This window comes from Rhinopithecus bieti, unplaced genomic scaffold (genome assembly GCF_001698545.2).
Source record: "Rhinopithecus bieti isolate Rb0 unplaced genomic scaffold, ASM169854v2 scaffold_26226, whole genome shotgun sequence".
NCBI lineage: Eukaryota > Metazoa > Chordata > Mammalia > Primates > Cercopithecidae > Rhinopithecus > Rhinopithecus bieti.
Window position 1 is genome coordinate 501,341 of NW_016811902.1, and position 26,109 is coordinate 527,449.

Consider the following 26,109-nt stretch of genomic DNA (forward strand, 5'->3'; position numbering starts at 1 on the left):
TAATAGGATTTATTGAATATTTGCTGTGAAAAGAGTACATGTAGGGATGAGAAAAAAATCAACACGGTTCCTACTCCATTTATGACAATCCAGATGGGAGCATGCAGTGGCAGAGGGCAGGTGGTGTGGTGAACAGCTGTAGATTATAGCCTGGGAAGAATTCTTGGCTCATGGGCCATACAGCTGCACTTTAAGGGAACATTCCAGAGAGAAAAGAGAGAAGTGGTGAGACGACAGGAGAGGAGGTTTTTCAGAGCTAGTTGTGTAAAGAGGAAGGGTAGTGCCAAGAAATTAGCTACCCCTTTCTCCACTGCCTCCCCAGCTACACACACACGACATAGGCACAACTTGGCTGAGACGCAACCCAGTAGACCTGGCCCGACTTCCCAGTATGACCAGTGTTTATTCAGCTGTGCACCAAATTCCCAATTATTTGCTTGACTAGAAATGTGGTAAATTAGCCACAATAGTGGGGGTTTTTGGTTGTTGTTCTGGGTTTATTTTTTAGGATTTTACTTTTCAGCATCCTTGCCATCTTGCTTTTCATTTTGCATTAGGTACCTAAAACCTTTGCTTAAGTTTTAATAGTAGTAGCAGTAGTGGCCACATATACTGAATCCCGTGTTCTGCGTACTCTGAGTAGCTAAACAATAGATCAATGCATGCCCACCAACCAGAGTGGACCATACTTAATATTCTAAGGTACTTCCTTTCAGTCTCATGTGTATGTACATGTGCACATATGTGTACTTCTTTTTCTGGTCTTTTTTAATTTTTTTATTATACTTTAAGTTCTGGGATACATGTGCAGAACATGCAGGTTTGTTACATAGGTATACACATGGTTTGCCGCACCCATCAACCTGTTATCTAATAAATATATTATTAGAGTCAATGGAAAGGTTGATATTAAAAACATATCCAAGATACATTACATTTTAGAAAACACAAGTGGCACAACAATATGAACTATTTAATCAATTTGTTTTTAAACTAAACATGTGTATGTTGTATACATACATAAATATAAAATGGGCCAGGTGTGGTGACTCACGCCTATCATCCTAGCACTTTGTTGGGGCCAAGGCGGGAGGATTGCTTGAGCCCAGGAGTTCAAGACCAGCCTGGGCAACATAGTGAGACCCCATCTCTATAAAAAAAATTAAAAATTGGCTGGGTGTGGTGGCATGTGCCTGTAGTCCAAGCTACTTGGGAGGCTGAAGTGGGAGGATCGCTTGAGCCTGGGAGTCTGAAGCTGCAGTGAGCCATGATCACGCCACTGCACTCCAGCCTGGGCAATAGAGACCCTGTCTCAAAAAGTAAAATACAGTAAAATAAAATGTTTGGAAGGACAATGTTTAAGCAGTAGCCCTCTCTGGGGAGAGGAAAAACTATTAGAGATCATACCAGGGATGAAAACAAGCTTTCACTTCTACTCTGTGCACTTCTATAATGTTTGCATTTTTGCAATGAGCACATACATGTTTCGTGAGTTTCTGAAATGTTTCATGAAGAGTAGTCATGGCCCTAATAAATGAGTTAATTATTTATCAACTCATCTCTATGAATACATATATATGATAGGTGTGAACATATAAGTTTAGTTGCACATATAGTATACACACATATGTAGTGTACACACATCATATAGCGTGTGTATACACATACAAATTGTGGTATGTATGGACAAATGTCATGTTATATGTGATGTATATATAAATATGGTATGTGTATGCACACTCACACACAAAGTTACTGTTGGCTTATGTGTTACTAAATTCTATAAAAATATAAAAAACTTGCTATTGAAATATCAGGTTTTGCCTTGGAACTTCCTCAAACATTTCACATACAGTAAAAGGTTCTTGCTAACATTTTCCCAAAGTTGAAATGATGCAAAGTTTTACTTTGTATTTATCAACTCCCACTAAAATAGCAAATACATAAATATCTTATGTAACCAGAAACTCTTCTACAGAGCATATTCTGATCTGAAAAATCTTTAGAAAGAAAATAATTAAGCTAACATTTTATTTATTTGGCCTTTAGGTAATCTTTGAAACAAATCCAAAATCCTTAGCTCTAAACCCTCACTCAACATATTTCTTCAAATATTGTGGTGTCAAATTTGGCAATAACTCTTGTTTTGCATGTTAGTTCATTTATTCTAAATTAAATTTGGATACAACTTTTTTTAATTGTGTGAGGAGAGGATTCCTGTTGCCCTGGCAAATAGCTCACTAATTTAAATATAGTATATTCAATACAACACAATTCCAACATGATGGAAGAATTGCAATAATCTTTACTGAATGTTACACTTTAAATGGGTGAACTTTGGTTTTTTTTTATTTTGTTTGTTTTTTGAGACAGAATCTTGCTGTGTTGCCCAGGCTGGAGTACAGTGGCATGATCATGGCTCACTGCAGCTTCAAACTCCCAGGCTCAAGCCATCCTCCCATTTCAGCCTCCTGAGTAGCTGGGACTACAGGCATGTGCCACCATGCCCAGCTAATTTTAATATTTTTTTGTAGAGATAGGGTCTCGCTATATTGCCCAGGCTGGTCTTAAGCTCAAGGTATCAAGTGATCCTCCTGCCTTGGCCTCCAAAGTGCTGGGATTACAAGCATGAGCCACGGTGCCTGGTCAGGTGAACTTTGGAATACATAGAAACAGAGAGTAGAATTATTGTTACCAGAGGCAAATAAGGACAGGTAACGGGGAGGTTTTGATCAAGGGTACAAAGTTGCAGTTAGCTAGGGTGAGTAAGTCTACAGCTGTAAGGTACAGCATAAGGATAGCTAATGATACTATATTGCATACTGGAAATATGCTAGAAGAGTAGGTTTCTGTTCCTCTTGCCATAAAATATCTTTTTAAAGGTAAGCTGTAAGGAGATGAATATGTTAATTTGTTTCACTATAGCATATATATGTATATCAAACACCATGTTGTACACCTTAAATGTATACAATTTAAAAATAAATAACAAATAAATGGGTGAACTTATGGTATACATCTCAATGAAATGCTAAAAATATTTTTTAAGTTAATCTTAAGAGGGGCAATACATAATCTCTGCATGTAACAAAAGGTATTTTCTGACTGATGGCTCCTTTAGTTCTAGTAGAGAAAGAACTACCAGATTCTACGGTTGAGGAAGAAATGGGATCCCAGTGCACTGTAGTGGACTCTTACCTGCAATCTGACCTTGGAACCACATGGGACACACCTTACATGGGCTGTAAAAACCCTTGTCTGTTCTTCCCACAGGAGGACTACAACCAGCTGAGGCCACTCTCCTACCCCAACACGGATGTGTTTTTGATCTGCTTCTCTGTCGTAAACCCTGCCTCTTACCACAATGTCCAGGAGGAATGGGTCCCCGAGCTCAAGGACTGCATGCCTCACGTGCCTTATGTCCTCATAGGGACCCAGGTTAAAATGCGGGCGATGGCAGGGTGGGGGGGAGCTGCAAAAATGGGAAGACGCTTTCGGTACCTCATGAACATCCTATTCTGCCAAACGCTACGGAACAGTGTCTCAGACATGTCAATCCTATGAACAGAAGTTCTTAAGGTGTGCATGATGATTTAGCCCATAGTGGAAAAGATAATAGAGCTCTTTAATATGGAGCAGAAAGTTTTGATATGGCCTTCAAAAATTAATCTCTCTGATTTTTTTTTTAATAACAAAGTAGTTTTAAAAACAGACACCCTTTGCCAGGCTTGAATCAGAGCAATGAGGTGAGGGTGTCAATTGAACACACTATCTAGTATTTTTTATATCTGAAATCCACAGTTGTTTTAAAATCACAAAATAGGTGGGAGTGTCAAGGTGACCACAGCAATCAGAATAGGCATTCTATGACAGGAATTCTTTAATTACACTTCTGGAGAAGGAAGATAAAAATTCACCATTGTCTATTGCTTTTAAACCTCTTGGTCTTCTAGATCTTAGAGAAGAAGTCAAAACACATATACCAGATAAACAAACCTACGATTGTGAAAGCCTTTACAGTGTTCCGAAAGCTAATACATTTCCATAGTTTGAGTTTCCAGTAGTAAGCCAATCACATTAAATGTATTAAGGATTGTTACCGTTTATAGTTTTAAATGGATTTTGTTCTTTGGCATTTTAAAGTCCAAATTACTATCCCAAAGACATAGGAATGTACTAATACCGAAGAGCTTCATTGTTATCTGTTTCATATGCTATTTCTTTTTATTATTCATTTATGTTCGTTTTGAACAAGAGAATTTTTTAACATAAAGAAAAGTATTTCCTAAAGAAGATATGGACAGGTACACAGTATATGTGTTTACTTAGAGAAAGTAGAGGAATACACATCTCCATAAGTCAGAGTAATCAGAGTTAACGCTTCTGCTCCGAAAGATAACTGTTTGTTTAAATGAAGTCTTTTGTCTTGAATTCCAGGTAATAATGTTTGTCCATATTGATGGAACCTGAATCCCTGCTGCCAAATATGTGACAGAATATTCAATCACCTTTCTGTGATTCAAGCTGATTTTATTAGAGACAGAAACAAAATTGAGCAATTCTCTCTCTCTCTCTCTCTCTCTCTCTCACACACACACACACACACACACACACAGTTAGTAGAGCTGAGTAATGTGCTTATAAAAGGGACCCTAATATATTGGTCTTTAAAACACAAGCCCTTGTGTTCCCACATTCACACCCATTCATGAACACATGGGTTCACATACACAGTGAGGCTTTAAAGCAACCAAAATATTTAATTAAATTATCAAATCTAATCCAGATATATAAATGCTATCTTCAAAGTTCTACCTTTGAAAAGATTAATGCTTATCTTGAGCAAACCGTTTGAAAATTTCTCGTAGGGACTTGCCTTCCAGAGCTTGCAGAACATTTGTTAGAATATCCTCACAGGTAGCAAATCTTCACACCTCCTTTGAGGATGAAGATTTTATTTGGAAAAGAAAAAAAAAAAAAAGATGTGTTCAAAGCCAGGAAATGAACTAGTAAATAATGAGTAATACACTTTGGGATCAAATAAGTCCTCACTGTAAGGTCATGAGACTGGTTATCTTGCATGCCCTGTAAGCAGAATCTAGAAATAAATAGAAAATTTTGAGAAAACATCTAAGATAGCAACAGAATCATCCAAGTAAGTCTTCAGCTCGCAGGGTAACTGTTTGAAGGGGAAAACATAAGGAAAGTCTGTTGTGTACATTTACAAAGAAATTGCTTTACTTTTTTAGACATAACATGGGCATGTGAATCTGCTTCCTTAAAGAAAATTTAGCAACTTCAAAGATGTTAACAGGGAAAAAGACTCTATGATGTCACAGTTTAAAATATCTGGCAAGGCCTGAGAAAATAAATAAGTTTATCACGTGTGTTTTCTTGCCAGATTGATCTCCGTGATGACCCAAAAACCTTGGCCCGTTTGCTGTATATGAAAGAGAAACCTCTCACTTATGAGCATGGTGTGAAGCTTGCAAAAGCGGTACAGTCAGATTTGAATTTCATTTTAAATGTATGCTGAGAGAAGAGTGTGTTGTATGCTTTGGAATGGGTGTGCAACATTGGGTTTTGCTTTAAAGTGCAATGTGTTTAGAATCTTCTCTAAGCTTTCTATTCTCCCCCTCTGTTCTAGTCAGGCTGGAAGGAGCCATTTGGTTAGTCTTCCTGTCAGCCAGCATTGTCTGTTTTTCATTCAGAAAGCAATTTGGTGAATTTAAACAGCTGAAGCACTTATCATTTGATTTAGCAACCTCTAGAACATCTACTTGCCATATTTAGTATGAATAAAGGGAGTCGTTAGATATATATTTGTAAATCTCACTGCTTATTATGGATGTAACTCATTTAAATAACCCCATAAGAGGCATTTTGTGATTTTCTTGGGAGAGACTTGGATTAGCATCTGGCAGGGTTATATTTGTCCAGTATTTCTCACCATATAATGAATAGCCACTTAGAGAGCCTGGATTGTGTCACAAACAGCATCTGGAAGGATAACATATACCAAAAAGTGAGTTCGGGATCTAAGTGGCTGTTTCGCAGATAATAGCAACTTGCTCAGAGCTGAAACTGTTTTCATGGACCTTTCTTCCTTCTTGAGAGCTTAACATAAAGAGTTAGGAAAATGCTTTAGAAAGTATTTGCCAGACACCAAGTCTTTGCCTCCCCCATTACCCCGAGATGTAAGCAAAGCAGCCACTGAAAAACATACGAGAGGATGGAAGTACTTTATGCAAGAGGAGGCCGATAAATCACACCTCCAGAACTTTAAATCGGATTCCTCATCAAGTCATAAATCTATTGACCCAGGTCAGAGGTTTGAAAATTTTCCATCTTACTTTCTAAGTGACTAACCTAGTAAAATCCATACCCCAGGCAGAGTTAGAAGTCACCCTCTTCAAGCCAGTCAAGAATATTAACCACAAATTCTTCATTTACAAAACTATGCATTTATCTTATTAAAACTTGCTTGTAGGCACTAAAACTAAGCAAGATACACTCAACTAGAAATGAATTAAATACAATCATGTTTTTACAAGTACTCTGCATGAGAACATCTCACAAACACCTGATCGAGATACTGAACCCTTCCTACTTCTATGCACAGTAATGTCAGTACTAACTAGCGCCAGCCATTCACGGAGTTCTTAGGATCCTAAGTACTTTATAATCTCTCTCACTTCAGCCTCATGATGACCCTCTTAAGCAGATAGTGTTGGTCTCAGCTTACAGATGAGGAAACAGTCTTAGAAGACAAGCACGTAGCTAATAACGAAGTCAAAAACTTCCAATCCAGCTCTGTGGACATCACCACCCGTGCACCTGACCATTGTGTAAATGACCTCCAACTGTGTATCTTTCCTCGGGTGAAATGGGTTTATGCCTGTAGGTTCTTCTGCCTTCTCCTCAAACATTCAACCTCAAATACTCTCATTAAGATACCTCAATAGCTGGGAGGCTGAGGCAGGAGAATGGCGTGAATCCGGGAGGCAGAACTTGCAGAGAGCCGAGATCGTGCCACTGCACTCCAGCCTGGGCGACAGAGCGAGACTCCGTCTCAAAAAAAAAAAAAAAAAACGATACCCAAATAGGTAGTTCCATAAATAATTGTATGTGGTTCCTTTCTACACATTTTTCACAGTCAGGAGGTCCCCACTGGCCGGCACCAGCTTCTTGCAGGAACTCGCTCTCTGTGTTCCTTCATGCCGTCAGCTTTCCTAGCCTCACTTCTCCTTGGGGAAGTTGTTTTTTTCACCCTCTGAAAAGAAGTCGTTCCAAAGCCTCCCATCTCATTTCATCCTTATTTTCGGAACAATGGCTGAGTTCACCATTTATATTGCCTTTTGCTAGTTTCTCCTAGCAACTGCTCTCCGATACAGAGGGAACCATGTTTAGCTTACAAAATCCAATTTAGAAGAAAACCTAGCAAGATTTTAACTTGTTTTATCACAATTCATGTAATTACAGGGATGCTTTGAGTTTCTGTACTCTCTGACTTTTCTGTCAAGTAGTTTATCATCACAGCTAGCATGTATGGAGTGTTTATAATGTGCTAGGCTTGGTGCCAGGCGCCTTACAGCCTTTGTCTTAATTAATCCTCACAGCAACCCCGTGAGGCGTGGGTATTATTATCTCCACTTTCCTGCAGGAAACTGAGGCTCAGAGAGGTTAACATCGCCCAGCTAGCAAGTGGCAGAGTGAGGATAGAAAACTGAGCTTTAACCACCTGCTCTTCTGCCTCCCTCCTATATAATCTGAAAAGAAACCTTTAGGTTTGGGGCTTCTTTTTTATATGCTGGAGTCCCTTATTTTCATGTGCACAGCTCCCCCACAACTTAAAGGCTTTGAAAGTTCAGATTTTTCATATCTGATTCTTTCTGTTAAAACTTTTCAATTTCCAAAGCATTTTCCATCTAACATCTCTTTTTGGTCTCAAAGGGTGTTTTATTTTTAAAGGACATTTTTTATATCATACATATTTACAATTCTTTGTACTCCAAAGTCAACCACATTTACATATTTTGCACTAATTTATCATAAATATTCATTATTCTTTGACTTCTTTTATCCTCCCTCTTCTTATTACTGTAGTTTTTAATCCTCAGCCTACTTTTCCCAGTCTTTTACAAATTTGTAACTGTCCCTATCGCTGCCAGAATTATTAAACAACAATTGATTAAGAGCACCTGATATGTGCCAGGTGCTATGCTGGATGCTACACTTTTTAGCTCTAAGATTATAGTTCTTTGTGCATTCTCTTTCCCAGTTCTATCTAATACAGTCTAAACATGATCTTCTAAGTTCAGACTTCCTAAGGTGTTTTTTGATACAGGAATCTGCCATTTTTTCTTTTTTAATCTTTGGGTTCTCTTTGCCCTCTCCTGCCACCTTCTTCCCCCTGTGCCTTTTGTTGTTGTCACTCTTTAATTTAGCACCTGCTAAGTTTCCCACTGGGCTTTTAACATGCACGGGTGGGATTTAAAGCAGCAAAATTGCTGCAAACATCTGTCATCAATGTTCAGTCACGTTAATCAACTGGAGTTTTTAATGCCCTCTTCCTGACTGGAAGAGTCACTGCCACCTGCCTTGTGCTGGCCATTTTCCCTTTCTCCCCTGGTCATTGAAAGTCACTTCACCAGTTGGATGCGGTGGCTCACACCTGTAATCCCAGCACTTTGAGAGGCTAAGGCGGGTGGATCACGAGGTCAGGAGATCGAGACCATCCTACCCAACATGGTGAAACCCCGTCTCTACTAAAAATACAAAAATTAGCTGGGCATGGTGGCGCTTGCCTGTAATCCCAGCTACTCGGGAGGCTGAGGTGGGAGAATCACTTGAACCTGGCAGGCGGAGGTTGCAGTGAGCCGAGATGGTGCCACTGCACTCCAGCCTGGCAACATAGCAAGACTCTGTCTCAAAATAAATAATAAATAAATAAATAAAAAGAAAGTCATTTAACTGCTGGTGTCTGGGTTACAAAGGCCAGAAGAGGAGGGAGACAGGCAAACAAAAGCATGCCACCTGGATAAACATAGTAACAAATAGCTGGGCAATGTACCAGGTAGCACAGAAGAGAGAGAGACTAATACATTCATGGAAGGAGCTTTCAGAGATTTCTTTAACCAGTTAACATCTCACCCAGGTTTGAAGGATGAGGAAAAGTTTTTCAGGTGGGCAGAGGGGTCTGGGAAGGGCACAAAATTCCAGACAGGGAGACCAGGACATGCAAAGGCAACCTTTAAAACATAGGGAGCAAAGTTCACCCACAAATGTTTTGATCAGTCCAAACAGATATTTTTAATGCAATTTAGTGGCCAACATTTAACAGTTTGGAAACACATTTCTAGCTTCTAAAAGAAATTCAGAAGGTCGAGCAACTCTAGGCCAGCATTTCCTCATCAACGGAAACTGTTAAACTTTCTTTTAGATTAAACATGTACCCTTCAGTCTACCACAATCTCCACCACTTCCATATTATCCTATACTCAAGTAACACACTTTACATTATCCAGCCTTGAATTGGCATCTCTGCATTATAGTCTTCAAAGATCAGCAGCAAATCCATCCAGCCTAGAAATGTTTTTCCTCTTTTACCAATTTGATCATAACGCTAACTTGTTGAGATGGCGGCGTTTCTCTTACAACCTGGTTGGTTCTTTTTCCTTTTCTTGGCTCTCTATTTGCCTTCTCTGTGTGCCTTTGCTAGTTCTCAAATGAGGAATAAAGAACTGCTCTGCTACTAGCCATTTATTTAGACAGGAGCTTACTCTGTTTATTCCACTAACATCTCTTCTTTTCTCTCCATTTACAGGAAATGCCTTCCTTTTTCTTCCCTTCTCTCGTCACCCTTACTGTATCCATAACAGCTTCGCCCATTTATTCATTAATTTTGCTCTTTCAGCCACAATTTCTTTACATTTGCTAGAGACCGCCCAAAAGAGTAGTTAAGACTTTGGCTCAGGAGGCAGACAAATTCGAATCTTTGCCATTTTCTTAGTTGTGTGGCCATAAGGGAGGTTACTTACCCTCTCTGGGCATCAGTTTCCTGAGCTGTGAAAAAGGATGGTGACAGACGTTTCCTTGTAAAGTTCTTGTGACAATGAAATTAGCTCATGTACCACAAGGTCCAGCTCAGCAAATTATAGCTGTTGTTAAATCCATGAGCCCTCTCAGATATGTCTACAGCTGGGAAGATCTCTTTGCCTTTATCCCTTCCAGTTACTTTCTGTCTTATTCTATAACTTGTCCTGCCCCAACTAGAACAACACGGAAGAAGTACTAGGTTTTGTTTTACTTGATTAGTCACTATGTTTTCTTTTTTATTTCTTGTCAGACTCTTGTATCTTCTGTACATCATTGATAAATGTCCCTGCTTTTAAGATAATAGGTTTTAGCTATTATAAAACAATCAGAAAAGTGTTTTTTCAGTTTACACCCTCAATCTCTACTTTTTTCTTGAAAATAAGTCATTTGGGTAGAACACACTCCAGATTGCTTGCACGTGTATCTAAACAAGGAGCCTCGAATCCTGAACCCTCCCAGATGGCTTCTAAATGCTTCACTGTGTAGGTCATTTTGCTCCAAGGGGCAGATGAAGTTGCTGCTGTAAGAAGGGCCACATTTCCTTGAGACAATTTTTCATTTCACATCTTTGAGGACACACATAATTTTTTTAGCAGTCTGGCTGTGCTTTTTCCTTGAACCAGAATGAATTCTTCTCCAACCCTCAGAGCACTTGACACATGGTAACAATACCTACCTCAAAACTGGGTTGTTTCTCACACGTGTTTCCCAAATCACACCCATCATCTGATGACTACTTTTTCTACCAGTACAACATAATGTTATATTAACCCGGTTACACAATAATGCCTTTATCTGCTATTTCATTATCTTCAGAAATGTCTGAATTGGAAGAGACAAGTTTGGGCTCCTCCCGCTGCATCAAAAGGCAAAGCCTGACATGCTGTCAGCCGCACTCTGGGGGCAGGAGGAGGCGGGAGTGCCCTACCCCTCCTGCAGGACTCCAGGTGTGAGTGAGCTCAGCCCAGCTGTCCTGGAATTCCAGGCAGAATCGATCCTAGGCTTGGGATCCTTAGTGGAGAGGCGTTCCAGATAGACAGGTGTCACAGCAGTTTCTAGGTATTTTTCCAGACAAGCGCCACCACATTACAGTCAAGTCATTCAGTCATTCAGTTGGCAACACCGTTGCCGTTAGATTAATGTGCTTTTCACATGTGTTTGAATCAAGCTTTGAACACAATCCCAAAATGCAACAGAAGGCATTTCATCATGTTATTAGGAAAATTTTCTCTGCCCTTTATTCCTCTCTTGTATCTAACTGTTTTAATTATTTCAAAAGTTATTAAAACCAAACCATGGTTAAAATGAAAGCCATAAAACAGATTTTCAACATTCAACATCTTTTTCTTTTGGTATTTTCCTTTGGCTCATACAGTAACCATTCTTGTCAGGAAAAAAATTTAAAGTGCATCATCTCTGTCGGAGAAGTTAGGAAATAGTCTCTGGGCCCAACCAAAACCACTTGATTTGATGCTTAGTTTTCATATTTGTGGCCTTTGAAATAAGTGGGCAATTTCATTTCATTAACTGTCAACTTGACCAGCTTCTTACAGAGCTGAGTGATAGGGGTCACGGTTACTGTCACAGAGCAAGGAAAAGAACATGTATCAAGAGACCCAGATTCTAGGTCTATTTCTTTCGCTTTCTAGTTGAATGCCCATAAGCAATTCATTTTACCTCTCTGGGGTTATTCCCGCTCTCTTCTAAGCTAAACCACAAGTTCATTTAGTCCACATATGGCAAACTGGCTGGCTGCTGCCACATATATCCCACATCAGTGTCTTGCTTGGCTCATGGTAAATATTTCATAAATTGGTAAATATTAAATTTAAAAATCCAAATTTCCAACTCCTCTTGAAAAATACAAAAATGGGCAACAGTAAACCAACATTACCACTTGGAAGCTGATAAAACGGCACACTCTAGAGGGGCATGTGCTTTACTGCCCAGCATAGTCCCCACCTCTCCCTACTGTCTTGCACCAACCCCACTTTATCATTTACATAAGCTATTGGGCATAATAGGCCTATGATTTTGCTACCTTGTTTTAGCCACTTGTCTGCTGTGGTTTCCAGGAACTCACTATTTAGCCAACCTCTTCTGAATCTGCTTTAATTTTATAAAGTGATTCTTAAAATGTGAATCAAAAACTAAAGCCATTTCTCTAGATGTCCTTAATAGTAAAAGGCCAACATCACATCATTGACTCTTCCTGAGCTTATGAACAATTAAAACCGCAGGTCTTCACAAGAAGCTGACTGCTAAATACAGTCTGCACTGGTCTGTGATTTTTAAATGAGAATCTGGCCTGAATTTCTATATTTCTATATTTCTCATGAGGGGTTTGTGATTATCAAACACACCGTAGTATGAAATCATCAGAATATTTAAAATGAAGCCCTATGCAGAAATACCTTATCATTTTATATAGACTGTACACTGACAAGGAGGATGTCTCTGGCATTAAATGTATGATTATTGTTACATGTTTTATTATTATTGTTACATGTTTTAGTGGGGTTTTTTTTTAAACTTTTTTTTAAAAATATGCCTTTTAAAGTATGTTAAGGCTGGGTACAGTGGCTTACGCCTATAATCCCAGCATTTTGGGAGGCTGAGGTGGGCAGATCACATGAGGTCAGGAGTTAGAGACCAGACTGGTCGACATGGGAAAACCCCATCTCTACTAAAAATACAAAAACTAACCCGGCTTGGTGGCATGTGCCTGTAATCCCAGCTACTCGAGAAGCTGAGGCAGGAGAATCACTTGAACCCAGGAGGCGGAGGTTGCAGGGAGCCAAGATAGTGCCACTGCACTCCAGCCTGGGCAACAAGAGCGAAACTCCATCTCAAAAATAAATAAATAAATAAACAAATACATAAATAAAATGTTAAAACTAAATAAAATGCCAGTTGGATATTACCTTGTTGAGGTATACCTTAAAAGAGGTACATTTTAATCAAGAATGACCTATAAAACCATATCACTCACTCCCTTTCTATCTGCTTTATCAACCAAGCTGACACTTTGTCTTTTATCATACCAAAGGAGATACATTTCACTTATACATGATTTACACATTCTGCCTACAAATGAGAGGATATGAAAAACAAGATCATGCACCCCTGTTCTTCACAAAACGTATTTAAATTATATCATTGGTTTTGAATTGTCTCCTAATTTTTTAGATCTTTATATTTTTTATATTCTTAGGAAGAAATGGCTATGGATCAATTTCAGGATGTACTGCTTTCCAGAAGTGATCCACAACCATTTATTGCTAATAAAAGAATGTAAGAAATACAAAATACAAAAAAAAAAAAATAGGATAACAGATACAAATTGAAATGAAAGACAAACATAATCCAAACCACCCCATAGGCTATTTGTGGGACAGGCAGAAGTGAGTGCTTGTCTGGGCAGCGAGTTGATACCACCGTGCTGTTCTCTTTTTTCTCTCTCATGCCTTTCTCTCTTTTGCGTTTTAAGATCGGAGCGCAGTGCTACTTGGAATGCTCTGCTCTGACTCAGAAAGGTCTCAAAGCGGTTTTTGATGAAGCAATCCTCACCATTTTCCACCCCAAGAAAAAGAAGAAACGCTGTTCTGAGGGTCACAGCTGCTGCTCAATTATCTGAGGTTGTCCGGGACCTGCCTCCACCCCACCCAGGCATGAGAATGGCAGCCAATGTCTGCGGCCAAGCTCCAGCCAAAAAGGAGGGCACGATCAGAAAGGAATTCCCTTTGCATGGAGGCTTGTCCCTCCACCCTGTGAGCCCTCCCAACACAGCACACTAGTCAGCCCACTGCCACAACCTCCCTGCCAGCCAGAAGCATCCGTACTGCACACTCTCTGAGAATGCTGGGCCTGGATTGCAGACAGTGCCGCTGCTGATCATATCAAAAACAAAGTCAAAGCCATCTTACATTTTACAAATCCCCAGCTCATGAACGCGAAGCTGATAGGAAATCACCCCAGGGAACCCGAAAAAGAAAGTTGGTTCCTCTCTTGGTGGCCTTACTTGATGTTTTACAAAACTTGGGACTACAATACTAACCTTTTTTTCTGAATCTGCTGTTTTACTCATGTGTCTCACATTCATTTGTATTATATCAAGAAATGTACTAATTTCCAGTTTACTCAGGCCTTACAAATCCATGCCAAATTAGCCTAAAGACAAGGCATTTTATATTCATTTCTATTTTCAGCATGTTTCTACCAAAGCTATTAGAATCAACACGTACCTCTGAACGCCTGATTATAAGAAAACATGAGAAGACTTTAAAAGTTTTGGAAATTTACAGAGCCATGATTTTTGAACCTGATTGAAAGAAAACCATCTGAATTGTTGCAGGTCCACATTTTTGCCAAAGATGCACTCTACAAATGCTTAGTAGTGGCCTGATTTTTTTCCATATTATATTGCCATGACAAACTAAAAATGAACTGTGTTTAAGAATGTAGTATTTCTGCTTTTCATCCAAGTTGATTGGGGGAAGAATATGGCAGGATCCATCTTTTACAGTATTGTGTATTCAGTAAAGTGGACGTTCCTGCTCCTCCCCTCCCCCATTGCATGCCCTCTTCCTCCCTTGATTTCACTTTCTCTCATGCCCAGATCCTTTTGTTCTCCCCAGTTATAACCCAGTTATAAAAGAAAGACCTGAGCATAAAAATACATGTTTAAAAATACCTAAAGGTAAAGGAAAGTGTGTTAATTTTTCTATTTACTTCAACTGAAAGGCTTCTCAGCTCACCCCATGTAAGTTCTCATTCCATGTAAATGACATTTTCCAGTCACAGCTGGTACTGATATTGCATCTCTCTTTCCTTACTCATCCTCCCAAATGTCTTTGTGGGAGCCATATCAGTGGATACCAAGCTCTGTATCCCTTTGTCCCCTGCCCTCCACGATGTGTGACATAGAACAGGGACTTTGGTCCTGGGAAAGCAAAAGCTCGCAGTAAGGAATCCTGTGCCAAATCATATACAACAATTCCAAACCTCCAGGAATGTTTGTATCATAGAGCGAATTACTTCCTGCCTTTTCATTAGCGCCTGTCAGGGCTTCTAATTAGTCTACTTGCTTATAAGTGCCCTGGAATCATCCAGGTAGGATGATTTTTTTATTAATTTTTTTCAATTGCATGAGCAAAGTGCTTCTTAGTAGTATGAAATTACAACAATTTTAGTTTAAGACTTTCCAGATTCAAGCTCCCACTGTTGGAAAAAAACCAGCCTTTCTAATCTCTTCTGCTACTGGAGTAAGCCCTTAAGAATTGCGTGACAGCCAGGCACAGTGGCTCACGCCTGTGATCCCAACACTTAGGGAGGCTGAGATGGGTGGACCACTTGAACTCACGAGTTCGAGACCAGCCTGTGTAATGTAGTGAGACCCTGTGTCTCTATAAAAAATTAAACATTAGCCAGTTGTAGTGACACACACCTGTAGTCCCAGCTACTCAGGAGGCTGAAGCAGAAGGATCACTTGAGCCCAGAAGGTAAGACTGCAGTGAGCTGTGACTGTGCCACTACACTCCAGCCTAGGTGACAGAGCAAGAACCTGTCTAAAAAAAAAAAAAAAAAAACCCTACATTTCAAGTACTATTTCCCTTCTCTCCCATCTAATTGCTAAACATTTTCTTTCATACACATACACTCCACTGACTAGAAAACAGGAGTTTTAAGTCAAAGCCTGACATTTAGAGAAAACAAGGACTTTCTGCCTTTATAAATGGAAATCAACTGTGTATGAACTATAACTCTGCAGAGGTGATGAACTCATCCTTTACAAACAATAATGAGCTTTTAGTCCTGTAATAAATGAAATGTTACTAGGCAGCTTTGTTGTATGATTGCATAGTTACATCTTGCTAACAGGCCACTCGTTTCTCATTGACGTGGATGAAAAATTGAGAGCAGTATGTTTCCAGGTGTGTGCACTCGACAGGCAAATAGCTCCCCAGGTCATCGCTTCCCTAATGGGCCACAGGAAGTAAGCTGATCATAATGGGGAGATCACTCTGTCACCCAGAACCAGCAACTGGATAGAGACTGTGGTTAGTGTCTGGGTGGAGCGCAGGCTCCCGGGGGTCTTAGGAGCTAATTACTGAATAAAACAATCGAGAACAAAGCAACCTAAATAAGTTAATGTCATTCTGCCAAATTAATCAGTTATTCCTTGTTTCATGGCAAGATCCAGTTTGTTTCACTAAAAAGTGTTTTCTGCTATAAGATTAAACTGTCTTCTGAAACCAAAAATAAGAAGAGACATAGAGGCCGGGCGCAGTGGCTCACGCCTGTAATCCCAGCACTTTGGGAAGCAAAGGCAGGTGGATCATGAAGTCAAGAGATCGAGACCAGCCTGGCCAACATGGTGAAACCCTGTCTCTACTAAAAATACAAAAGTTAGCTGGGCATGGTGGCGGGCACCAGTAATCCCAGCTACTCAGGAGGCTGAGGCAGGGGAATTGCTTGAGCCCAGGAGGTGGAGGTTGCAGTGAGCCGAGATCATGCCATTGCACTCCAGCTGGGGCAACAGAGCCAGACTCCATCTCAAAAAAGAAAAAAGAAGAGACATAGAAATTTGAAGAAGGATCCTTTAATGGTCCACACCATCTTCCAAAGTCCAGAAGTGGCAGCTGATACCCATTTGAAAGTAAAATCCTAGCTTTTCAGAGCTAGACAAGGCCTCAGAAACTATAGCTCAATTCCTCATCATACTGATGATAAACTCAGACCTAGATGGGTAAAAAGAGGTGTGTTGTAGCAGTGCTGGGACAGATCTTAGTTTTTCTGCTTCCCATACAATCCTCTTCAACCCAATACTAAAATGTATTCATTATCACACATATTAAGCTGGAGTTTTGTAGCCATGTTATTAGAGTTGCAACTGTTTATCCTATAGATTCCAGCCACATTTTAAACATATAACTTCATGTAGTTAGGCCACTAAAAATAAAGTAATCCATCAAGCTAGTAATACACTAGAGAATTTGACCTACATACTAAGATACCTGAAATCCACAGTATACGGCAATTTAACCCCCATCTAATAATGGCTCAATCAAGTAGCTAAACATATTTATTTCACTCGGATGGTTGGTTGGTTGGTTGGTAGAACGAATGGACTCCTTGGCTATTTTGGGAACACAAAGGACTAGGACACAAGTCAAAGCCACGTCCACAGTAAGAAATCCGGGCTGATTTCTGCCGAGAAAAGTTACAAAGAATAATTACTTGATAACGTGGGTAAATTTCGACATAAAAGAAGTAATGGATAAAAAGAAAGAAAAATGAACAATTGCTGAAGACAGTAATTACAGCAACCCTAAACCAGAAAGCACTAAGCCAGGAAGTCAAAAACTAAGGCATACACGTATGACAAGGCGCAGGGGTTGGTCCTGAGACTTCAGTGAGAATATGTCCGATCAGGATATGCAAAGAACCATTTGGAAGATTTCTAGTTCATAAGAGAAGTACCAAATGAAGTGGATGTGACCATATGCAATTTGCATAGGACCCCCAAGGAGGAAATGGTATGACATGGTAGTAAAAAAGCAATCACAACTACACTCACAATTTTAGGAGAAAATAAAACTAAATCCAGAATTTGAAGCCAACAACAACAAAAAAAACTGTCATTATTTAGGGTATACGTTCCTGTGGGCAGTACCTTGCAAAGTAGAGCATCATTCAAGAAGAAATATTTGACTTGAGGTAAGGCTTTCAAGATTGCCATATTACATTCATAAACGCAAACTCATCCTTGTGACCAAAGTGAGAGAAGATTAGAAATTAAGGCTTTGCTTTAAAGAAATGTTGACATCATGCTGGAAATTATTATCCAGCTACTTACACGTTTGTTTTTAAATCCATCCCTATGTTTAGCTGCCAAAATGCAAACTGCACATTCTGTCTCAACAGAGAGCGCCACAGGTCACCAGCTATTATTCTCCCAGGAGTCATGGAGTAGGCTGCCCAAGTACACATAAGGAAACTCAACAAACTATTTTCATTTCAAGGAGCATTAGAAACAGAAAGGAAAAGAGAAGGTCAGGGAAACTTAGTTTCTAACAAAGGAAGTGAGGCACTTTGAAAAAGAAAATATTTAGAGAATGGAGAGGAAGCTAAACCCAAACAGCCAAAAGGCACAGCTGACAATTATTCCAGGAAGTTGGTAACTTCTGCCTGGTCTCTAGAAGCACAGGAAGAAAAGGACTGTTAGCATGAAGAACACTCGATGGTTCTAGGTATCCAGGTGGAGTCAGTCAACAGGGCTAACCATGTGATAATCCTGGGCAATTCCACCTCACAGTTCACTAAAAAACAAATGAAACCCTGGGCAAAGCCCTTTGGGTCTTTAATAGTAATGGAGGACATCACCCTCTCACTTTCTCTGCTTCTACACAGCAGGCAGTCAAGGAAAACTTGCCAAGAAATATGAGTGAATAAATGATTTTGAAAGTTTCATCGAGCAGGAACATGAAAAGGATGATTTGGGGATAGCTGGAAGGATAGTTACTTGTATGAATAATATTTATTCATCGTCAGTGAGATATTTCTAAATGGAAAGATTGTATTTAAAATGTACAACCACAATAACAGAAGAAAAAAAATGCAAGATAAAGCAACAGTTCATAGTGCCACATCGGTCAACAAGGACCAGAAAGGAAATTAAAGCACAAGTTCTACTCAGCAGCACTTCAGCCATCAGAAGCTCAGCTGTGCTATTTTGCAGATCTCTTTCAGTTAGGGGAGGAATGAGTCAAAGAGGGCTTGGCTGCTCTGTGAAATGGTGACATTCAAGTTCAACAATAGTTCTTGGCTTTGAAATTCCACTACAGGAAATTAGAGTAAAATATGCACCATTAATCTTGGTCACAATCTATTTTTTTTCTCCTTAGAGGATGTCAAAAAACTAGGGTTGCTTCAGTGTGTGCGTGTGTTTTAAATATGTTCTACTTTGATAATTTCATTTTGTTCTATGAGTTCTGCAGTGACTCAGAAGCTCCATGATACTATAACTGGAGTAATTTTGTTGTATTTTTAGCCACGTTCTCCAAGCCTCCCAGTATATCTGTGATCTTTGCCGAACAGAATCTGATCAGTGTTATAGGGGAAATGATGTGTGAGGCTCTACAAGGAGAGGGTCTCCAGGGCCCACACCTGGGTCATGCCTTGAAGTAGCCTCAGCACACTTAGCCGCCCAGTGATTCTGTGCAAGTCGATCTCAATCTTTTGAGCTTACGTTAGTTCTTTGGGGAGAAAAAAAGATAGAAACAACTTCTGAATAGGGCAGTGTGTTTGGGGCAGCTTTGTGAATACATATCTAAAATTACCTCCATTTGTCTTTTTTTGTTTGTTTGAGACGGAGTCTCGCTCTGTCGCCCGGGCTGGAGTGCAGTGGCCGGATCTCAGCTCACTGCAAGCTCCGCCTCCCGGGTTTACGCCATTCTCCTGCCTCAGCCTCCCGAGTAGCTGGGACTACAGGCGCCCGCCTTGGTCGCCCTGCTAGTTTTTTGTATTTTAAGTAGAGACAGGGTTTCACCGTATTAGCCAGGATGGTCTCGATCTCCTGACCTCGTGATCCGCCCGTCTCGGCCTCCCAAAGTGCTGGGATTACAGGCTTGAGCCACCGCGCCCGGCCCCCATTTGTCATTTTTTTAAATCAATTTTTTTCAAGCAATCAGATTCTTTTCTCCTACAGGAGCTGTGGGCAAGAAAGCTAATGAATTCTACATCCTTCTCATCACCTGGTTTAAATTGTTTTCTGCTCTGAGTAAACAGTAATTACTGTTTAAGTACATCTCAGCAGAATTTTATCCCAATTGCAACAGTTCATGTTCCTCCTAATGTAATCTCTGCAGAGGAAATGATCGTCGAGGGAAGTAGGCTGACCTGCTCACAGGATAGCGAACTTACAATCTGCACCTTATGTAATGGCAATTCTGTGTGCCTGTGTCATAATTATTGGAATATTATTTTATGCGGTTTTTCTTTTGTTTGTTTTTTTGAGACGGAGTCTTGTTCTATCGCACAGGCTGGAGCGCAGTGGCACAATCTCGGCTCACTGCAAGCTCCACCTCCTGGGTTCACGCCATTCTCCTGCCTCAGCCTCCTAAGTAGCTGCGACTACAGGCGTCTGCCACCAGGCCCGGGTAATTTTTTTGTATTTTTAGTAGAAACGGGGGTTTCACGGTGTTAGCCAGAATGGTCTCGATCTCCTGACCTCGCGATCTGCCCGCCTCGGCCTCCCAAAGTGCTGGGATTACAGGCGTAAGCCACTGCGCCCGGCCTATTTTATGCATTCTTTAACATTACAATTTATTTTGTGCCATGTTCTGACTTTTAAGTCATTAAATCGTCCTCTGTTCATATTTCTGGGTAATCTGAGGGTGTCTCCATGTGCCATTCCAGAAAATTGCCTTCCCCAGGCCTCTGTTAGAACAAGAAATTGTCCAGCCCCTTGTAACTCAAAATGTGGCCTGGGAACCAGCAGCGTCAGCCTTACCTGGGAGCTACCAAGGACTGTGGAATTTCAGGCTCAACCCAGACCTACTGAATCAGAATCTGCATTTTTAACAGGACCCCCAAGTGATTTGTGTACACAGTGAAATAGGGGAAGTACTGGTCTCTGAGATAACCAAGTTCATCATCAGTCTTTATATCCAAACAGATAGCTGCCTAGCGAAGAACCATCAACTTAGCCTGTCTCTCAGATGCTACCTTTTGAGTATTCCTTAGGCCAATATTTGAGTTGCTCACATTTACTGGGTGAATAAAAGGGCTGTCAGAAGTCTTTTCTTTTTCTTGTCATGTGCAGCCCAGCTGCAGGAAAGGAATATGCGTATTTTAGAATCAAAAGCAGAAAAGCAGCATCTGGTTTGCTAGATCTGCTAGATCTAAAGTACTTCTGTTCTGAAAGTCTTTTTCATGTTTATTAGGGTGAGAAAAAAATGCTCCCCCAAAATTATTTTCCAAGAAAGCATAAGAAAGATTCATGGTACATGAAGTTTTATAAACTCACGAAATAAAGATAAAACAAATTTCTTAGGCATGAAACTTTTGGTAAAGTTTCTGTCTTCATTGCTTAAAACACAGAGCTCTAGATGACAAAATAAGGGTTGATTACAAACAACTTGTCCTCTAAACAGGACACAGACGCATGCCAGAGACTTGTGTTGTTATTGCCTTCAGCACAGATCAGAGTTTTATTAACTTTCTAAACATATTTTTACTAAACATCACTGGGGACCATGCTTTGTTCTCCCTGCCCACACCCCACCCTGTGTACAAGAGCCCTTTAAAAATTGTACACAACCATGTACAGCAGCCTATCAACTTATTCAAATCCTATGGTTGCTGATGAAGTTCTGAAGGCAAATCACACCTACCTTCAAACAAATCAAAAAAATAGCACAAGGGGCGGGGCACGGTGTCTCACGCCTGTAATCCCAGCACTTTGGGAGGCCGAGGTGGGCGGATCCTGAGGTCAGGAGATCGAGACCATCCTGGCTAACACGGTGAAACCCCGTCTCTACTAAAATAAAATAAAATAAAAAATTAGCCGGGCGTGGTGGCGGGCCCCTGTAGTCCCAGCTACTCGGGACGCTGAGGCAGGAGAATGGCATGAACCTGGGGGACGGAGCTTGCAGTGAGCCGAGATCCGGCCACTGCACTCCAGCCTGAGCGACAGAGCGAGACTCAGTCTCAAAAGAAAAAAAAAAAAAGCACAAGGACCACCTGTGCTCTTGTACCTGCAAATGGCCTAGCTAATTTTCTCACTAGGCTGTCAGTGATTCGGTCCCACAATAAGGACCCGCTAGCACTGTGCAGGTGCAGTCACTAAAGGCCTACTTCCTCTAGGAAGCACCAACCACCTCCCTCTTCCTGCAGTAGGTTTCACTTTACATTTGCAGACACAGGTCTGCCGTTAGGACATTCAATCAGGTGTTCCTCATGCTCCAAGCAACTGGAACCCACCTGTGTTCCAAGATTACCTTTCAACTGAAAAGCTTTTAAAGGCCAGGCACAGTGGCTCATGCCTGTAATCCCAGCATTTTGGGAGGCCGAGGCGGTTAGATCACCTGAGGTCGGGAGTTCGAGACCAGCCTGGCCAACATGGCAAAACCCCCATCTCTACTAAAAATACAAAAATTAGCTGGGCATGGTGGCATATGCCTATAATCCCAGCTACTTGGGAGGCTGAGACAGGAGAATGCTTGAACCTGGGAGGCAAGGGTTGCAGTGAGCCGAGGTTATGCCACTGCACTCCAGCCTGGAAGACAGAGAGACTCCATCTCAAAAAAAAAAAAAGCTTTTAAACTGGGACAGCTGTCACCTCTGGGAGCCACTCGGCTAGCCAAAGCAGCTAACATTCTTGGGTTTCAGCAAATTCCAAAACAGAATCTTACCAAAGATTTTTTCCTTTGTTTGTTTTTTTTTCTTTGTTTGGACAGAGTTTCGCTCTCATTGCCCAGGCTGTAGTGCAATGGCATTATCTCAGCTCACGGCAACCTCCACCTCCCAGGCTCAAGCGATTCTCCTGTCTCAGCCTCCCAAGTAGCTGGGATTATAGGCAGGTACCACCACACCTGGCTAATTTTGTCTGTTTTTAGTAGAGATGGGGTTTCTCCATGTTGGTCAGGCTGGTCTGGAACTCCTGACCTCAGGTGATCCGCCTGCCTTGGCTTCCCAAAGTGCTGGGATTACAGGAGTGAGCCACCATGCCTGGCCGATTATTTCTTTTTACTGCAAATGTATCCCTGATTTCTTCCTTATAACCACTGATGCAAGCAGCCAAAAGGGCTTCTACCACAAGGGCCTGCCTATCTTCCTACAGCCTGCCACAGCATGGCACTCCAACCCAGCTACTTCCTTCCCCAGGCCACAAAGGAAAGTCTATTTTATCCTCTTCAAAAAAAAATGAACAGGAGAAAACTGGTATCAACAATCTATTTGACTTCAAGAATCCATTTACTTGTAATCTTAAAATGTTTAATTCCCAGTACCTTTACTGCAATAGTAAAATAAATTCCCCATCCGGGATAACTAAAGACCTCTCTGCATTTGAATAAAAACATTTCTACTGAATGAGGCACACTGAAATGATTAAGTGCTGAAGGAGAGAACCCTCCCCGAACCGCCCTTGCTCAGAGCCCACTCGCTTCTCCTTCCTTTGCAGCATAGAGATTGGCATGGGTACATTTATGGTACATCAGTTCCTTTCAGCTTTGACCTGAAGTTGGCTCAGATTTAGTTAATGCTGAAATTTGCAGCTGACTTCAATCGGACTTTGCTTCTCGTTAATGAGTTGACATTACAGTGGGGAGATGTTTCAGCATTTGCTCCTTGAGCTTGCTCAAGCAGGAGCCAAAAGCTGAACAAGATCTTCCTCTTAAAAACAAGTCCAACACATTTTAAAAGAATGGATAGTTTAATTCCACTCATTAAAACTGGTCCCCCCCAAATATTTTAATTTTGTTATGCAGATTCCAAGAAGAAATGGAAAATGGGAGGTTCAAAACAGTCTGGAAGCTTCGATCATCGGACTGTGATGGCTCACTCCTCCATGTTGGGTCACTTGAAGACTTTTTTTTTTTCCTGAGACAGAGTCTCACTCTGTTGCTTAGGCTGGAGTCCAGTGGCATGATCTCAGTTCACTGTAACCTCTGCCTCCCAGGTTCAAGCGATTCTCCTGCCTCAGCCTCCCGAGTAGCTGGGACTACAGGCGTGCACCACCAAGCCCAGCTAATTTTTGTATTTTTAGTAGAGACGGGGTTTCACCATGTTGGCCAGGCTGATCTCGAACTCCTGATCTCAAGTGATCTGCCTGCCTAGGCCTCCCAAAGTGCTGGGATTACAGGCGTAAGCCACCGTGCCAGGCTACCACCTGACAAATCTTTACATAAGCAACATAGTAAAGCCGAGAAAGCATGATCTGTTCATGTATTTCATGTAGAAAGAACTTGCAAACTAACAGGATAAAATGTTTAAGTGCATAATTCTGTATGTATATACTTCCTTGAGATAATAACTATTAATAGTTCATCAATATCCCTTATTGTGTGTGTGTACAGTTTATTTTCAGTAAATAAATGCTCTTTCAAATGATTTTAACTCATATTTGCAACTTGGGGATAGTCACATTTATTCCTTGCTTGTAATTCTTTGAAATCACCAAAAGAAAACTACTATTCTTATCTTGGTATTATTGATATTCTTTATTAAAGTAAAATGTTTTTTGTCTTTTAGAGAAAGTCTGTTTGGTTTTGTCAGGGGCACGGGGAAGGAGGTGTTTGTATTTTTGGCTTTGTGTGACTTTCCAAAAGCCCCAATGGCTCACAATCAAGGTCAAAGCATATAACTAACTGTTCTTGTGTATCAGGAAGCCTTTATTTAAAAAAACTCAATTATTTACTATGCTAAAGAAATTGTACAGCCAGAGGAAATTAGGGTCAAACATAAAGCCAAAGAGCTTGGAAAGGTTTATTTTATTTCTGATAATGAGGACCTGGAAAAGAGAATAGAATACTCCCTCTAAATTTCTTAACATTGGAGACAAATCCCTGCCTTACATTGCCAATTACAGTGCTTTGCACCTGCTCCCCTTGTTTTCTCATCCTTCCCTAGTTCTTGTCCCGGATGTCACCTGCTCGGAAGGCTTCAGTACCCCCTCCAGACACTCTAGGATCACAACCACAAGCCTCTAAGCCTACTAGACTTCCCTGTACACAATTCCAAACAATCCCATTCATTAAACCAAAGGATTGCTTGAGCCTTGAGCCTGGGAAGTCAAGGCTGCAGTGAGCCAAGATCGTGCTACCCTGCACCCCAGCCTTGGTGACAGAAACACTGTTTCAAAATAAAAAAGCTCCCATGGAAAAATAAAATTCCAGGAAATTCCCCCTCTTTTTACCATTTATCAGCTACAAAATAACACATTTCGGATTCTAAAAGACCCTCTGAACAAGCGGACTGCTCCTGCAGGACCCAGGAGACCCCCCCAAAACTGTGAGTGCCCCAAGTGTGCAAGGGGGAAAGGGAAACCCTCCTCTCCTGAACACACACCTGCACTGGAGAAGATGAAGCTCTGTTTGCTGGAAAAGTCTCCAACTTTACCAGGAGCTGAGTCAGTTTGGAGAACCAAGGGAAATACAGGGGTACAGGAAGCAGCAGAAAGGCCCTGGGAGCTCGCTGGGTCCCCAAGCAGCCCATTCCTGCATAGCACCACAGGGATCCATCAGGAGGGCGGCCAGAGAAGCAGGGGGTAAAACTCCACAGGGAAAAGGAATTGTCTAGCTGAGCTTTGTAACAATTTGAACGCAGTGAGAAGCCTCCTGGCCAAAACTCAGGGGAAGGTGCAAATCTGGTGTCCAGACTCCACGTGCAGGGGAAGAACCAAGCCCTTTCCTTTACTTTCAAAGCTGGGAGGCGGATAGCCTGGGGCAGGTTTTCAAGCCCATATTGCCCTCTGCCTGGGGGTCTGGAGGCCTGTTGGGTGAGGGCGGGCACGGTGGGAGTGAGACAGATCGTTTGGTTTGCATGGGAGCTGCATGAGGCCTGTGATTGCTGACTTTCCCCCACTTCCCTGACAACCGGCAAGACATAGCAGAGGCAGCCATAATCCTCCTGGGTACACAACCCCAGTGGCCTGGGAATCTCACCCCATTCTCCACAGCAGCAGCAACAAGACCTGACCAAGGAGAGTCTGAGCTCACATATGCCTAGCCCTGCCCCCACCTGATGGTCCTTCCCTACCCACCCTGGTAGCAGAAGACAAAGGGCTTATAATCTTGGGAGTTCTAGTGCCCCGCCCACCACCGTTCATCCCCGTAATACCACAGCTGATACTCTCTGGAAAGCACCACCTTCTGGCAGGAGGTCAACCAGCACAAACATAGAACATTCAATCACCAAAGCTAAGAACCTTCACGGAGGCGAGATTTCCTTGAGAGGTGATTCCAGTTGGTTATTGGGGGTGGTGGGGAGAGGGAGGGAGGGAGGGAG

At 41.3% G+C, this 26,109-nt stretch overlaps 1 protein-coding gene across 1 annotated transcript in view; it reads left to right on the top strand.

Moving 5' to 3' along the window:
* The window catches only part of RHOJ (ras homolog family member J), a 105,236-nt gene extending 89,297 nt beyond the window's left edge, over positions 1–15,939 (top strand). Inside the window, exons 3-5 of the mRNA XM_017895360.1 lie at positions 3,274–3,438; positions 5,402–5,497; positions 13,589–15,939. Coding sequence (XP_017750849.1) covers positions 3,274–3,438; positions 5,402–5,497; positions 13,589–13,735 — 408 coding nt within the window. The 3' untranslated portion in view covers positions 13,736–15,939. The remainder of the gene's footprint in view (positions 1–3,273; positions 3,439–5,401; positions 5,498–13,588) is intronic.
* Positions 15,940–26,109: the final 10,170 nt, after the last annotated feature.